General features: G+C 41.4%; 1 protein-coding gene across 4 annotated transcripts in view; it reads left to right on the top strand.

The window, feature by feature from the left end:
* The window catches only part of ptprub (protein tyrosine phosphatase receptor type Ub), a 162,452-nt gene that overhangs the window by 127,988 nt on the left and 17,288 nt on the right, over nucleotides 1-17,176 (top strand). Inside the window, exons 14-21 of one of the 4 annotated variants that reach the window (XM_069693309.1) lie at nucleotides 3,047-3,185; nucleotides 4,170-4,193; nucleotides 4,510-4,664; nucleotides 5,362-5,549; nucleotides 10,849-10,921; nucleotides 11,020-11,096; nucleotides 14,615-14,632; nucleotides 16,293-16,329. In XM_069693309.1, coding sequence (XP_069549410.1) covers nucleotides 3,047-3,185; nucleotides 4,170-4,193; nucleotides 4,510-4,664; nucleotides 5,362-5,549; nucleotides 10,849-10,921; nucleotides 11,020-11,096; nucleotides 14,615-14,632; nucleotides 16,293-16,329 — 711 coding nt within the window. The remainder of the gene's footprint in view (nucleotides 1-3,046; nucleotides 3,186-4,169; nucleotides 4,194-4,509; nucleotides 4,665-5,361; nucleotides 5,550-10,848; nucleotides 10,922-11,019; nucleotides 11,097-14,614; nucleotides 14,633-16,292; nucleotides 16,330-17,176) is intronic. The other 3 variants (XM_069693311.1, XM_069693310.1, XM_069693312.1) reach the window with 3 other exon arrangements.

Below are 17,176 nucleotides of genomic sequence, written 5' to 3'. Positions count from 1 at the left end.
AGGCCTCTTTTTGTGAGTGAATAACGAAAGAGATGAGACTCTCCTCAAGCATAAAGCCAAAAGGGAAGGCCAGCCATTTCAGCTCAGCTTCTCGCTCCATCTGCCCAACACAGCCTGGTTGGGCATGCATTAATTATGCTTTCTCACAGCAAAAGACCTGACACTGCATTTGCCTCTTTTCTTCAGCACGAAGCAAAGACAAAATAAAATAAATTCCTAATGGAGCTCCAGTAGTTGGAGATAGTTAAGATAAAAAAAAAAAAACAGCAAGCTGAAATACAATAGAGGAGAGAGAAGGAAAAATAACACAAATTAAAGAGGGGTTAAATGCACAATCACACAAACAAGTGATGATTCATAGAACTGCCAATGTTACATCATCACCTCATGCAGGGCGATGCAACTGAAAAAAAAAAACTCGTATGCAAATTGTTAGGAAAACATTTTTTTTAGGGCTGATTTCCAATTTCAAGGTGCGACAGGTCACAGGATTTTTTTTTTGTTGCTGTTTGTGATCTCCATGATCCCTCTACCATTAACGTCACCTCTGCATCATTGGGTCCTAAGCCGTCATTATCAAGCAGCCCATCACAAAGCAAAGTGGAGGCAAATGATTCTGGCTTGGATAACAAAGCTGGAGATTACATTTCAACTTCCAGGTGACAGTTTAATTAAGGATCCTCTGGCAGGCTCAACACAACAATAGACTTCCATTCCTCCTCTAAGTGCCAATTTCCACCATCGGGCAGCTGGCAGGTGCATGGATTCATGTGGAAATCTATTTCATGCTCGTGTTTTGCTTAATAGAAATTTCGAGGCTAAATGTGGCAAAACAGCCTTATCTGTCCAAAACGTCAGAAAACTGAAATTGATTTTTCACCTCCTCATCTACATTTTTAGCCCACATAAACTACCCCTGTATTTCCCTTGAATGTAATTTTATATGAAGTCGCAGCAAAGAATAAACAGCAAGTGCCGAGTTTGTGACTGAGGATGGTTTTTGAATGCAGCACCTTCTGAGGATGAAATCTTTGTTATTTTCAGTTACAGCGGCTCACAGACACAAAGGCATGGATGATAGTGTGTCCCTGCATGTGAATAGAAACCACAAAAGAAATCTTTGATTCACTGTCTGACAAAACTCTCCTACCACGACTATAGACTTAAGTATACCTGTCAGAAGTGGTGTCTATAAACAGCACACATAGAAATGTCACAGTTTTGCAACATGTTATGTGTGGATAGAAACTCACAAGCAAAGTCCATAGCAGTTTCAGTAGGAACACTTCCATTCTAGTATCAGGCCTTTGACTAATTTCCCCCACTCTGATATGCCAGACACTCATAATTGATTAAAAGAAATCCCGCCAAATATTGGAATGATATTTTACTACAGCCCATGGCTGCAGATAGTTGGGCTAAAACATGGCACTGTTTTCGTTTTCCCTGCCCCAGATCGGACTTTTTCCCCCCCAGCAGGCTGCAAGATAGAGCTCTTTCCCCAGGCCTGCTCTGACTTTCGCCCGCTCTCCAGGTAGTTTGTGCTGTACCAATAGGCTCAGAAGGGTTGGTTTTGGGGCTGTGAAGGCCTGGAGGACAGACTGACACACACAGAAAAAAAAACTAGATCAGTGGGCCCCGAGAACAAGACAAAGAAAGGCCCACTGCTCAGCACCATTTACATAAGTATGAAGCTCTATGCCAGAGAAATGAATAACCTGCTATTATGATAACGACCTTTCCAGTAGCTCACAGACACCGGGGCACCTTGAGATTATACTGTCGAGCTCTGTGGAGGATTCTGACTGGAAAAACTATATTTCATATCATTGTTGATTGAAAATGGTTTAGTGTCAGTTCCATGGCGTAATTATGTATGTTTACAATCACAAGGTGTAAGTTTATTATTGCAATGTTGTTGTACAACTTTAAGATCAACAATAGATTGAAGAATAATGTCTTAAAAACCTTTTTTGTTCATGACTAATGAATCTCAGCAAATGAGCGGCATGTCTTGTCGTTATTGTCTTTTTCTACACAGCAATCGGTTAATTATCCAGATAACAATGGCAGTTTTATTGCAGGTTTATTGGTGTGGACACCTCACCACCACTTTATTTACAACATCTACATTTTTACTAACTATTTGAAAATCCATTTTGAGTGGGATCAGTAGATCTCCTCATAGTAGTTAGAGTGAGTAGTATGCTAAAACAACTAAGTGTATTGCCATATTTAAAGTCTACATTTGTGGAATAGAAAGTTTTGTGTGCATGAATGACAACTTCTTCAAAGATTTGAATTCAATTTTCCCACCTCTATCGACATCCTGTTGGAGTCTTTGCTTTAGACTTTACAGTGAATTGTATTTTCTCCACCTGTATTCTCAAGCCCGACATCTACAGGATTTCTGGGGACGATGCCGTTACTTGTATCGATATATCAGACCATATTCTGCTCATATCCAGGGGGAAATCACAAATGTGCACGGATCACTGCTCACTGAAACAAATGTAACCTAGGTGCTGATTTCAATCAAGTGATGTACCTTAAAATAGTTACTCAAAAGGTTCTACCTTCCCGCTGCTCGATGCGCGTTATGGTGCTGTGCTCCATTCTGGCTCTGAACTTTTTGACTGCCTGTCATACGCAGTATATACAAGATTTATGAACACAAATCTTTTGCAATGATCCCTCAAATGTGGTTATGAAACAGTTTTGACACTTGGGACAAAAATAGTTAATGGAAGCATGATATTTAACAGTGTATTGTCCATTAGGACATCAGTCAATTTCAGTGGGAATTCACTCAAATAGACCAATTTTTATTATACCACAAGTATATAAATTATGCTCTGTCAAAAAAGTTTTTATAGTGGCGCAGATCAGCCAACATACATGCCAATACGATATATCTGCGATAGGCTAATATTGGCCTCTATAAGTGGGTGGCTGGTATAGCAGTCGGGTTCTTCTTCATTCCTTCAAGTCTTATATTTGTATAATGCCTTTTGAATTTGTTTTTGTTCTGTGTACCTACTTCCAGCGGCCTGCAAAGATCACCGCAAGGCTCTGGAGGTGTCCCAGCACTCTGAGGAGATGGGACTGATCCTGGGCGTGTGCGCTGGAGGTCTGGTGGTCCTCATCCTCCTACTGGGTGCCGTCATCATCATCATTAAGAAAGGGTAAACAGCTCCTGATAACCGTACAAAACATGCCTCATTATGCACAATCATATCACATCTCCCCACATTGTTTTTCCCTTTTCCGTTTTTTTTTTTTTTTTGGAACAGTTCAGTGCTCAGTTTTTATACCCGCTGAACTTTTGAAAAGGTCATGCTTGTTTAGGGAAGAAGTAGGACCAACAGCCAGCACTGCATTGTTTTCCTTCCCTCATGGTGCACCAGAAGGACCAAACAACTCTCATCTGCAGAGCTTATCTGAGTGTGAAGTATGTAATTAAAGGCGGATGCAATTCAATTAGCCACTTAATTACGCACACCAAGCAGAGGCCTGACCCTTAAATGAGATGGTAATTGGGAGGGAAAAGGTGTGCTTTTAGAGATTATTAGCCGATGATCCCACAGGTCTACAGTAAATCAGCTGCACCTATGGCTCTGCATTCATTTAGCTGCAGCTGTAGTCCTCGCTGAGTTAAAGTCTCAAATAGGGCTTAACCTGCCTTACTTAAATAAGATATATGGGAATTTAAAGAACCCGACGTGCCAAATGGAGAGTTAGTCGGAGCTCCAGCAGTAATTTTTTAAATTGCTGAAACAGCGTCCACGGTAATATTGAATAATGTTGATTGTGAAAGTCACCATTAGCCTGGGTTCCTCTCTACTAAGCCACCATGAATTTCGCTCTTAGAGAATTGATTGCTAAATTTGCTGTGACAGGAAGCCACATGGTCTAGTCCTTGAAGTGCAACACTGAGACACATTCGATTGAAAGAAACACACATTTTTCCGCCTCGCTGTGGTTTGGTCTGTCAGCACCTGCTTGATACGCTCGCATGTGTCATGTGGCCGCCTGCACAGCTGAGCTCCAGAGGATGGTTCTCATTTTCACTGTAATCAATGCATTCTGCCCTCAGCCGACATTGCTTTCATCTTACATCTCTTCTTTCTCTTGATTTTTTTTTTCTCCTTCTCCTGCACTCTTGCCAGAAGGGACTACTACTCTTATTATCCGTAAGTGACTCCACATCTTTGCTTTGCCATCGTTTTGTGATCCATCATATACATGCTTGTGCTCTGGCTGTCAATCATGAGTTGGAGAGAAAAAAACAATAAAGCACTTGTTTGGGTTTGCCTCTCACTGCTTTTCTCAACATATGTATAATTTCTCATTTTTTTCTTTTTGTCTCTCTCAGTCTTTACCTTCATATTTTCCTCATTAAACATAACATTGTCTTTTTCTCCTTTTTCTGTAGCTGTCTCTCTTTCTCTTTTACAATATCTCCTGTATATCAATTGTCCCTCCATCTTCTTCCTCATCCATTAACAGGAAACCAGTGAACATGAATAAGACGCCCATTACCTACCGGCAGGAGAAGAGCCATATGGGCTCCATGGAGCACAGTTTCACAGACCAGAGCACCCTCCAGGAGGATGAAAGAATGGCTCTTTCCTTCATGGATGCACACACTTGCGGCACACGCAGTAAGACTCACACATATGCAGGACCGTGTACACAAACCTACGAGCTTAGCATAGCTACACAATGCAATTTCAAAGTTGACGCACAACATCCCTCACTTTGTAATCTGATTGGCCGTCTCTCAGTCCCTCTATAAATGTTTCAATTTCAGAGATACTTATCATCCTGTGTGAAAAATATTCTTCAGTATGAGTTACCGTCAGCTATTCACTCTCCTTCAGGAATCTTACAAGATTTCAAAAAAAGAGAGTGAAGTAACCTATTTGAATCAAAATAAATGATTTGTGATTCCTGTCAGTGCTTTTCATCTTGATCTGCTTTCTAATATGGTTGTTATCACACAGAAGGAAAGACAAATGTGTTTACTCCAAAGTTGGTACAGATCTTGGTCCGTTTCACACGTTATCTGAGACAGAGCTGCTGTCCCATCTACATAGGATCTATTATGGAGACATCTTTACCAAAGCAAACCTTATCAAAATGACATGCCTGACACATGCTGTGTTGTGCGTGTCAGCATTGGCATACAAAGGGCCATTATGTGACACTAACCCCAGTTAACACCAGTGGGTGTCATCTCAAATTAACATGCAAATGTTACAAAAGTCTGTTAATGTGTTATTACATAACCTGTCTGGGTTTGAATCTTTATCCTCTGGATTCTCACCAAAACTGCAAATGTGTGTTTGTGCGGTCCAGGTGATGCTCGTAGTTCAGTGAACGAGGCCAGCAGCCTACTGGGAGGCTCCCCGAGGCACCAGTGTGGACGCAAAGGCTCCCCCTACCACACAGGACAGCTCCACCCCGCCGTCCGAGTGGCTGACCTCCTCCAGCACATCAATCAGATGAAGACCGCCGAGGGCTACGGCTTTAAGCAGGAATATGAGGTGTGAGGGCACGATTACACTCTTTCCTTAACCTCTGACATGATAAGATACCGTAGACAGCTTTTACTGAACAGCAGTACAAAGTGTTGCTGCTGGTACATTAGTGTTGAGTAGTGAAAAAGATGGTTTGTAGGAGCTTTGGAACTTTTTTCTAAATTTTAAATATTTCCTCAAATTTAAATTACCTTTAAAATCAAATTAACAAGTATAATCTCTATCAGAAATAAATATACCATCTATAGCAAGTTGTTTGCTTAATTTCATGTAACCTTGGGTACCTTCCCTTCCTATAGAAACTGTTTAACTCTTTTATCATACCTGATGGCAGGTGGTGTGACTGGCAACACCTTCTATTTTTTACTTCCATGTGAAGGTTGTGTAGTTAACGTCAAGCACATGAAACTTACTGAATATTTTTAATTTGTTTTTATACCACAGCTGCCAGTGATCCTATAGCATCCTGGTTTTCAGGGGGGATAGAAGTATTTACGGCATTAGTGCTTTGTGTAGCATCTGTGAAATATGTCACTTTAAGAAGGACTTTAGAGTTGTGAAACACCTCAGAAGTGGCATTAAAATTGACTCAAAGACATTCAAACACGAAGCAGCTCCACCTGCTTTTCTTAATTATGCACAAGGTAACCGCCTTTATCGAAACTGCTGGTTGTTGTATATGACTAATGGGCGCCTTGTTGTTACTTATACAATAGATAACTTAACTAATCCAACTGGGCTGAAGTCACAGCAGAAAGCCGCTTCCTCTGAGGGTTTTCCAGGTGCTTCCACGGGAGCTGGAAGGTATCATTTCTCGAACGTGTCCTACTTTTACCTCCCTCAGCAGAAATGGTTGACCTTAATTGGCAACATTGTTAGTGCTGCTGGCTTTGCTCAAAGATACCGGCAGGGTCTAAGCTTGTATACTCGGTAGAGGAAGGTACACTGGTGAGTGGTGCTCGTGGTGGGAGAAACTGATGTCAAGCCCCACATATGCCAAAGTGTGCTGTGCAGTGGGTTGGAAATCAGCTCAGTTTGATGGAGGTTAGCACCTTCAATACTCAGGCCACCCTGGCTCACCTCATCCAGATGATACAGTGGTAAAATCCTTAAAGTGGAGTCGTTTTGTTATCTTTATTGGCCGGTAGTATGTATGCTGTGGATAACTGCTAGCTTAAAGAGCTTAAAGAGTTCTTGTGAGTGGTGTGGGAGGCCATCAATCTGACATCATCCATGCGCCCTCCTCACCATCCACGGAAATTAATTACCAAGGTTAAAAAGGCATCTGGATCACACCATTGCTGTGCATATGAATAAATCATCCTCATTTTGGCCCAGAGAAGACCTCTGTGGTGACGGCAGGCCTGATGAGGTTAAACGTCTCGAGCTCTACTTAGTGAGTCCCCTGTCTGCTGCTAACGGACTGCAGCAGGGGTGGTCTGGGAAGGCTTAGTGAGAGGAGAAGAAAGATGAAAAAGGCGAGCAGGGAAAGATGTGTGAAAGAAAATGTTTTTTGGCTTCCTGTTCTCTCCAATAGCCAAATAACCATATACTTTCCTAGTAGCAATACTAGTTTTTACCTCCTTCTGCAATATACGGTGCAACGTAAGTGCTCTAATTTGTAGAGGAAATCTTCAGACTGCGATGCACAGAGCAATACTGCCTTGAACTGTGCCCAACTGCTACATGTTGTCTCGCAGAAATACATCCAACATCACAAAGTATAATTTTGTGCTTGATGTTGGCTGCAGGCAGTTTGGCTCTTTCGATTTCTCACATTGGTGATGAAAATATTGAACACGTAATAACACAGGATTCACGTTTGGGAGCACAGACCTGGTGATGCTCCATAATGTATAACATTGGTAATTTTATATATTGTTCTTACTGTCAACAAATCCTGTGAAAAGAGCAAAGTCAACAATTAATTGATCCTGCTGACGTATTTTCTGTGTATCCAAAGCCTGGTTCAGATTATTATTACAGTTGTACTGTAGCCTTGGCTTTGAGACTTACAGAAATATTACAAAACTATCCTTCTATCATCTCAGAAATATCGCTAATATCCAAAAACACAGAGAAACTATTGCATGCTTTGGAATAGTCGGATCTGGGGATCTGTGGACATTTTTAAAAGAAACCTCAAGAAATATCTTTTTAGGTTTGCTTTTAAGTTTGGGTTTTCTTGTTTAATCTTTGTTTTACAATTTAATTGTTTTTTCATCCTTGTATTTTTTATTTTTTTTTTTTATCTTACTCTACAAAGGAACTTGGGAAGCTTTATGTGAAAAATTATATGCAAATAAAACTGATTTGAATAGAGTAGTGGGATAAATTCATTTTTGATTTTACACCTTTTCAAGTAATTTGTTGACAGTAAGAATTTTTTTTTTTTTTAGGAAATCATTCCATTTATCCTTTAAAACTCATTTGGATCAATTTATTCAGATGTCCTGTTGATATTGCTGTTGTTGTAATTGAGTAGCCAGGTCAGTTTACCATGCACTCTTCCCATTCTGCCTGCATCACCTCCTATGTTGTAAATCTCTTGAGTTTTCTTGGCAGATCACAGTTTAGTTATTTATTTATTTTTTTACTCCAATGCACCGTGGGGGTTTAGTCCTTGATTGAACTGTAAGTACAGACATGTTTCTTTTGCTGAACATCGCTTATTCCCCTCCTCCTGCTGTAGCGGTTGCTATCTCTAGTGGTATGATTCAGAGTACATAATGAAAGGCGCAGACCTCTGAATACCTCTCCCCAGTGGAACGATTGTGGCTGAGAGTTCAGCTCACGCCCTGGGGAGAAGTCCGTCTCTGTCACCCACGGCCGATGGCATTCATGAAAAAGAGAAAACATCTTTTGTCTCTGGTTCACGGTTTCCCCCTCTGGAACTCTGCTTGTAGACTCATTAAACTGTCCCTCACGGGCAAAACACACTCCACTCAAAAAATCAATACACACCTCTTTGTGTGTTTTTTTTTTTTTTTCTCACTGTGCTAAGAGTATGTGTTTTGATGGAGTGTCTCGCTTTATTATGAAGGAAAATGATGCGCAGTATCATATTACACTCCCTTGGCAGGTATAGGTTTTTATTTCCCTGAAGAAAACCTATGTTCTGTAAAAGCATTGATCAAGAATTTACAGTGAGCTTTAAAGGGGGCTTGTATGTGTGGCAGCTGCTGTCACTACAGTCATATTCCCACTGCAGAAAACTTATGAGTAAACAACAGCGGAGCTTTACTCAAGAACTCAAAACTTTCATTATTCCGCTTTGCACCTTGAGGCTGAGCTTAGGAAGGATGATGGACTCGTTCACTGATTCAAAGCTGAGTTGCAGCATGGGCTACTGAATTACTGTGCTCATTTAAAAACAACACACACACACACACACACACACACACACACACACACACACACACACACACACACACACACACACACACACACACACACACACAGCATTTATTCTTTTTTTGACAGGAATATCCTGTTCATTTTTCTCAAAGTTTATGTGTAACATATCAGACATCTCTGATTGGATTTTGACTGAATGTGGAGGGAGATTATGAATCTCATCACTGGGAGATTCAAAATTCATTGGCGTCTTAAAAATGACGGGGGTTGAAAAATAACAGGTCAAAGCAAAACAGCATCACAGCGAAACAGAGAGGGAAATTGAGGACAGCAAGTCAGCCATTCAATTGTTATTGCAGGGAAACAAGGCACATAAAGAAATTACTTTCAAATACAAAAAGTGATTTAAAAGTGTAATAACGTCAATAGTTCACAAATATAGTTAACGGTGTCATCATTTCTTTCATCTCATTTTACTCATTTCGTGTGATCCTCTTAACCAGCCCACTCCACTGATCCCTGCCAGCCAAGGTTTCTAATCAATCCTCCACTCCTCTGTGTTGTTTTCCTTCCCTTCAATATACTTTCACAGTTTTTCTTCTTGGTTTTCACCTCTTCCTACTTCTCCCTTCCCTCCCGAGAACTGAGCAGAGAAGCGGTGGGAGAGAAACAAAGATACCTCAGAGGTCTAAATTCAAAAATCGAAGGGAGGGAGAGGGGAAAAAAAGAGGAAAGAGGTGATGAAGAGAAGGAGAAGGAGGTAATGAGAATGAAGGATACAGACCAAGAAAGGGAGCGCATGAAAAGAGGAGGGAAAAGTGAGGAGGAGGGTGTAATCCCAGGCAGGATTTGGCTGGTTCTTGGCTCTCTGCAGGGGGAACTGTGTTGTAATCCCCTGCTCAGCATGCAGACTTGGGCAGAGTTTCACCAAATACCTCTAGTGGCTGAGAACTGCTGGGGGTAGACTGGTATGGATGTGTGCGTGTGTGTTTCTGTTCCCAGATCTGAAGGGGCTGTTTGCAGGCTTAATTTGGCCCCAGAGTGACTTACGATGACTTGTGCGAGGGAATGCTTGCTGGTGCATCCATGCACACAGAGAGATGATAGTGAATGTGGAGATGTGTTATAATACGGCTAAGCAGTCATCCACGAGGCAGGTTGTAGACAGTTGCTCTGCCTTCACTCTCATTTTACCACACAGTGATTGGTATATACTGTACAAACATTCACTAACTTAGACAACAATAAACATCAGCCATATTTAATGTAATTCTGAAACAATCACACATGAAAGGCAAACATGTGTTTTTCTTTTTTGGATGATTGTGTTTTTTTTTTTTATTCTTTGTAACCCCTTATCTATGTGTTATTAGTTATTTCTATATGCTGTACATTATGTAAACCGGCTCAAATTAAAGCTGAACCTTGGCACTTAAATGCATGTATTTATTTCAAATGAAGTACAAACAAAATGTGTCCCAATGCTTAAAGTCTGGACTGCATGCTTCTGCCACTACCTCTGCTGTGACAAAAATTAATTCTCGGATTATTTTGATGGGTTTATCGCTGGATACTTTCATTGACACTTAAAATTCAAACCCAGTTAAAGATTGTAGGTGCTGAAGGTTTTAACAAAAATAGCTGCAACTGGGGGTCTGTGACTCACAAGGGCTCTGGGATCAGACGAGGACTAAATGAAGCTCTCGACGCTGTTTTCATTAATTACATATCATGCATGAAGCAAGGAACCTCTCCCTGTGACACAGTGGCTCTCGATCTAAGCCTCTAAGCCCGGCTGATGGCTCGTATCATGCTAACCACAAAACACATTTTTCTTTTTCACCTAGAAAAACTAAACTGCGATTATGTTTATCTGAGATATTTGAATGGTTCCTACAGCGATACCTCTTTCCTGAAACCTGCAACAAGTGTCTCTTTATCTCTGTAGAGCTTCTTTGATGGCTGGGACTGCACAAAGAAGAAGGACAAAACCAAGGGGAGGCATGACACCTTGCTGGGATGTAAGTAATCATAAAACATTTAATGCTGTGTGAAAAGTACAGAAAAATCTTGTGACAGCTTCGACATTTCATTGCTCTTTTATTTGTATCTGTCTCAGATGACCGCCACAGAGTGAAGCTCCACCCCCTCCTGGGAGACCCCAACTCAGACTACATTAACGCAAACTACATTGATGTGAGTCTAATCCTGTTTTTCTGCCTCTGTTCAATGTGGGATACAAATATCCTCTGCTGAGTCTGTATCTCTCACACTCTGCGCAGCCACAGTCCATCTCTCTCATCCCTCTAAAGCCCACCAGCCTGCTGCCCCACTTTCACCTGGAAGCTTTCATCTAATCAGACACCCTTCCCGGCAGTGTTTTGCCAGATGTCATGGTTGTCAATTGCTGTACTGGATCCCTGACCCAGACTACTCTGCTATCACTTTTATTAAAACAGAGCAGAATAAATGCATTTTAATGTCTCGCAGAGGAGATGAACCTTTCTGTAAGATGCTACAAATCCCCATAAATTAAATAGACATCATTAATGTCATTCAATCTCTGGATGGAGCCGGGAGATGATCCTTTCCACTGTTCACCTCAAATGTCACACACATGCAGTGCCGTGGAAACATTCTCACTGATCATATAAAATACATATACATGTTGCTAATGTGTCTCACACAGTCTCATTCATGCGTGTTCTCATTCATAAAAGCGAGTGGAGGCTGTGTTTATTCAGAGAACAGAAGTGCTTGCATAGATGGCAGCAGTTAGTTAAGTTATTAACAAAAGCATTTAACAAAAAAGAAAACCTTCAGTATCCTGCAAATATAAACCCGTATTTTAGTTCCCCTGTGAATTATCTACCATAGCTGCTGCTATTTATTAGAGCGATGTCAAGAGAAGTCTGGCAATCTGATAAGATTTCTTTATCACAACAGATTTATTTGCACGCCTGTCATTGGGAGTACTGTAAAGTAAATATGGCACTCTGTGAGAAGTTGAGGCGGGCTGATGTACTCCCCTTCTGTTTGAGATTGATAAGAGGTTGAAAGATCTCTGTTAAAAGGGAGAAAAAAGGAGAAGAACATTTCTAGCTACATATGTTGACTTGATTTTATGTGGATTCCTCGTTTTGGCCAGATTGTATCATCAAAATGCTGCACACTACAGAGCTGTTTTCCTCTCTTTTATTTCTCTGTAGAGAAAGGCCATTGGTGAGATGCTTTTAGAGAGTTCATTACAATGAGAGGACATTAAAAAGCTGGCCTGCTGTTAGGCTCTAGTTATTGTGAGGGTCTCCATTAGTGTTTAGGGCACAGAGGTGCAAGCATTAGAGGAAAAACACCACTCAGCAGCCACTACAGTGTCAGTGTCAGTGATGTTACTCCCTGAAAAGGCTGACCCGCCAAGCTGAATTGTAACTACTTAGCCGCCACAGCGAAACATATTTTGGACAGCCTGTGATTATTTCACCAGAGGTTAAATGGAAAAGTTTTTCCTCCCTCTGAAACATTATTGCGCTCTTGGAACAGCGTTTCTTCTTTTTCTGTCACTTAATTTCTGATTATTTGCTTTGTTTTAGCGTATGTTGCTTGAAGAGGTGCAGAACATTGCATATCTTGAACAGCTGCTTGCACTTATTGCAAATGGAGAGCAGTCAAGTGCATCGTGGCGGGTGCCAATTTACATTTTATTTGCGTCAAAGGAGTATCAGGATCTTCCTGACAAGTGTAGCACGGCCACACAATCAAAAATATACACACATAAATACACATTGTGTCAATCCGTTTGTTTAAAAAACAGCTTTACTATCTTACGCTTTTACTGAAAATGAAGGCCCCGAAAATCAGTTTTCTCATTCAACTTCATAGCCTACTATTAGCTGTGATTTCCTCCACCATTTTCTGCCAAATTTGGAACAGTTCTGGTTGTTTTTGGCATTTTAGTTTTTGTCTTTGCTTTAATGTTGAAGTAGGCGGCGCCTCGATGGAAAAAGGTGATGTCAAGTAGTTAGTTGGGATGCAGCAATCACAGTTTAGCAATATTTGAATGAAATGGTGAGGGTGCTTCCACATTGGATTGATCTGTGCCGTGCCGGATTCTGATCCCCGCAACTTCCCTGCTCGGCAGCATTTCCTTTGATGTTCTGTAATATGCTCACATCATCAACAACTTACAATGATACATGGTAAAAATAAATCCATTTGAGTGGGTTTTTACAACTGACTTTATAACAGAGTACTACTGCTGTTTTGGGGGCACTCTTGCTTGTCTTCAAACCGCATCTGTCAGACAGTCAAATCCAAGTGAGATCTGCATGCATACACAGATTTTTGAGGAAACAGGCAGAGCAGAGAAGTGCTTTTTATCTGTTTGATAAAGTGACAGACAGTCGAGTATTGTTGCTGTCATACATTCATCTGTGGTCCTGCTTTTGGTAAAGCTAGCATTCTCACCTGATGCGTATCACACCCGAGTACACTGGATATGGACCCCAGTCCGGCTCTTACAAATGGACCTGAGAATGTGTACGGTACGCAACGTTCGCAAACATACGATGCAGAGTTGTAAGTGGAAGCACGCTTACGCTTACTTGGGGCATGAGCCTTAGAAGTTTTCCAGCTTTTGGCTTTGTGTCCGTGCTTTACGACCTGCTGCACATTTCCCCTGCTGGCCCTTCACGTGTTACCAACTGACTTTACATTATGAGGTCGTGAAAATAAAACCCACTTTTCTAACTGCTGGTGAGGTTTTACAAATATGAAACCTTCCTGCATTCATATAAAAATAATACAAATATTGGTTGCAGTTGAAGCTGTCCTGTCAACAATGTCACATAAATCTCTTTTACAATGGTGGTCAATTGTATGTGGAATATGCTTTTTGGGCCACAGGGCATTTTTTTCCCTATAAGTGACCACTGGGACAAATTGACAGCAAGGCTGAGTGGTGGCACCGCATCAGCTGTGTTAATACATCCAGGGGCTAACACTCGAAAATAAAATAAATCTTGGAATCTCTGCTCCAGGCCAGTGGCCCGAGGTTACATTAGCAGCTTCTAACATAATGCCCCAGTCTCTGAACCAATGTTAGCGAACCAGTTATATTGTGGGTAATTTAAGTTGTGACATGGGAAGAGAATACATGGAATAAAAAACACAATATTTCTGGTTCTGCTGTATGAATTTTGACAGCACCCCCGCATTTTCTTTTTTTCAGTAGTGCATCATGAGTCTGACACTGTCAGAAAACTCTTTTAAACTATTTTTGACAAAGTTTTCAGGGACTTTAAAGAGTAATAACTCACATTATTTTAAACATGATTTGTCACAGTTTATAACCTAACTCATGAACTAGTTCAGATTATGTAACATGTCCTTCCGACTGTGTTGTAAAGGCTGTTGGGACAGTTTGAAAACAACGAGCTAACCTTATTTTCTTATTAGCAGCTTATTGCATGTGTGAGACAAGTTAAAAAGAAAGAAACTCTTTCATGTAAATTTAAGGAAAAGTTGAAGCAAAAACAGACTTCATCAAAAGCAACGGCCCTCGGTCATAAACTCACACAAAGCTTACATAAACACATATGTGCACACACACAGACCTCCACCTGTCTGTAACCATAACTACAACTTCTTTCATTAACTAGCCTATATGTCTTCTTTTTCTACTCCTCACCCCACTTCCTCGACCTCGGACCCTGTAGATTCGGATTAACAGGGAAGTAAGTACTTAACTGCTCATTCTTCTGCCTGCCATTGCCCTCTTTTTTTTTTCTATTTCCCCTCTTCTCTTCCAACTTCCTGCTTCTCTTTCCACTGTCCTCTATCCACAAATGCTCAAACCCCTGAGGGTTTCAGGTTTGTGCACATTTAAAAAAAACCAACAAAAAAAAAACCAACCACGCCCTTTTAGCTAATGATTTCAAATGAACACAAGGAGATGTGTCCTCCCTGGATAGAGGACCATGCTGTCTTTGTTAGTTCTCATAAGTGGCCAAGAATCAGGAAGTTTAGTTTCTATGGCGACAGTCTTAAGGGGAGGAGCGGTGGCATTCATGCTGATAGAGTTTGGCCAGGGCCTGAGGAATTGTGGATAGCAGGCCTCACAGCACTGGTCATCCATCTCCATTTCAAACATGTCCTCGTTTATCTGACTGGATGCAATTCAGCTTAGCAATCCATCAGCAACGTGGATGGACTCGACATATTAGGAAGATGCCCTCTGCACAAAGATAAAAAAAAAAAAACGTTATCAACATGCGATTGCCACATCCTACTGATTTGATGAGAACCGGTGGGCTTGGGAGTTTATTCAGATTATTCCTGACCTGCCTTCTCCATTCCACAGACTTATGTTAGTCACGTAATTGTGGCATCAATTATCCCTCCAGCTGCTCCTCTCGACAAACCACAACATCTATGTGGTTTTCTAGGGGATCTTTTCATAGAGTTTCAGAATCAAGTGTCTCCTTTACCTTGAAAGGTTGAGCTAAGTGCTTGTGTTCAAGAGGACTTCCTTTGAACAGTTTGCCCGTCCTGAAAGTGTTTACCCATCAAAGTCCCTCAGGTGGTCTCTGTCGTGTTTATTCCCCTCGAGACTGTGGAGGTGACATCTCATTGGTCATTCATACTCACCTCATACTCACCATATGAAAATGTCTGTCATCCATATCAAAGGTTGTTACAGCCTTTGATATAGAGGTTTTCAGAATACCTTGCTGTACCAATCGGATTTTGCTGTGGAAGGCTGTTTATGTTCGTTTCGTGCATTTATTTGAAACCTGTGTAAGACGCTGGTCCACTTGTTTGACTTGTGACAAGAGTTGAAGAATCTCAGAAGAAAAGTTTACTGAAAAATCTCTGTTTTGGTTTAATTCATCATCCCAGATCAAGTTTGTAGTGCATCTTCAATGCAAACTGATTTGTTTTTATGAGACGACACAGAGAGAGAGAGATGGATAAATAAATCGGACACCTGAAATTACAAAGAGTGCGCCTTTAGTTTCTTTATCATATCCTTATTAAACTGTCACAGGGATTTGGGTGTTGTTCACTCAACAAGCCCGGTGCTGTACAAATAATATTTTCAGAGATTCATCAGCAGTTTATCAGGATGCATTGTTTACCATGTGTCGCCTCAACTGCTCCAAACGATCTGTGGAGTCGCTGGGGGTGAAAACATGGTCTGGAATCATCAATAGGTTGGGCAAATCTGGAAAAATTACACTGGAAACACGTTTCCCAGTTGCAGAGTGGGTCAGTAGGAGGGCAGGATGCAGGGAAGAAGGGGAGGGAAAGGGTGAGACAGAGAGACCCTCTCGTACAGCTGTGCTTGAGGCGCAGATGGCTTACTCAGCATGTCATCCCTCTTCTCTCTTTCAGGGCTACCATCGATCCAACCACTTCATCGCCACTCAGGGTGAGTATCCCAGCAAAGCTATAGTGTGTGTTTGTGAGTGTGTGGATTCAGTATGGGGAGTACCTTTTGTTGCAGTATAATAAATTGAGAATGATTCAACCAATGAGCCTTCTCATGCACTGTCCCCTGACAAAACCATCTCTCTGCTAAATCCAAAGGTATGACTATCAACCCACGAAGGCAGTGATGGTGACGTCACTGAATTATTCATGAGAAGAGCAGAATAATTAAACACATTAATTATAGCTTCTCAATCTCTGTGACACGTGGAGCGGTGTGTTTATTGTCAGAGAGAAACCTTTAGTTCACCCTCTGTTGCTCAAATACAAAGTCGCTTCTGGTGTGTGTGTGTGTGTGTGTGTGTGTGTGTGTGTGTGTGTGTGTGTGTGTGTGTGTGTGTGTGTGTGTGTGTGTGTGTGTGTGTGTTAAAAATTCCCTTGTACTGTTTCTGCACCCAAAGGGAGAGTCAGTTTCTTGGGAGCACCCTTCACAAAGTCACTCAGGGTCTGCTTATCTTGCACCAGCTTCTCCTCACAGAGAGACACAGAGAGGCAGATGAAACTTGCAAGAAACAGAAAAAAGATGTCAGCTTTGTTTTTGTCTTCCTGTCCTACGTGATCCTCGTTTTAAAGTTGTATCTTGCTTCCTAAACGTCTCTTCCTCGGATGACAGTGAGTGACTGGTGGTCCCTAGGGCTTTCATCATCATGCTACTGCTGTTGTTTTGTCACCCATCACCCCCTTCCCTTATGCCTGCCTGGAATTCCCAATAACTTTATTGATGGCACAATCTTGAGAGATCAGTACCCTGCCATCTGAGGAAGGACACTAGGGTCGCAATAATACGA

Source organism: Brachyistius frenatus, unplaced genomic scaffold, assembly GCF_029030835.1.
Source record: "Brachyistius frenatus isolate BFR_SWC_R1_liver_20210118 unplaced genomic scaffold, ASM2903083v1 Contig_14, whole genome shotgun sequence".
Lineage (NCBI taxonomy): Eukaryota > Metazoa > Chordata > Actinopteri > Embiotocidae > Brachyistius > Brachyistius frenatus.
Note: the sequence above shows the minus strand (reverse complement) of the source record. Positions and strands in the feature narration are given on the sequence as shown.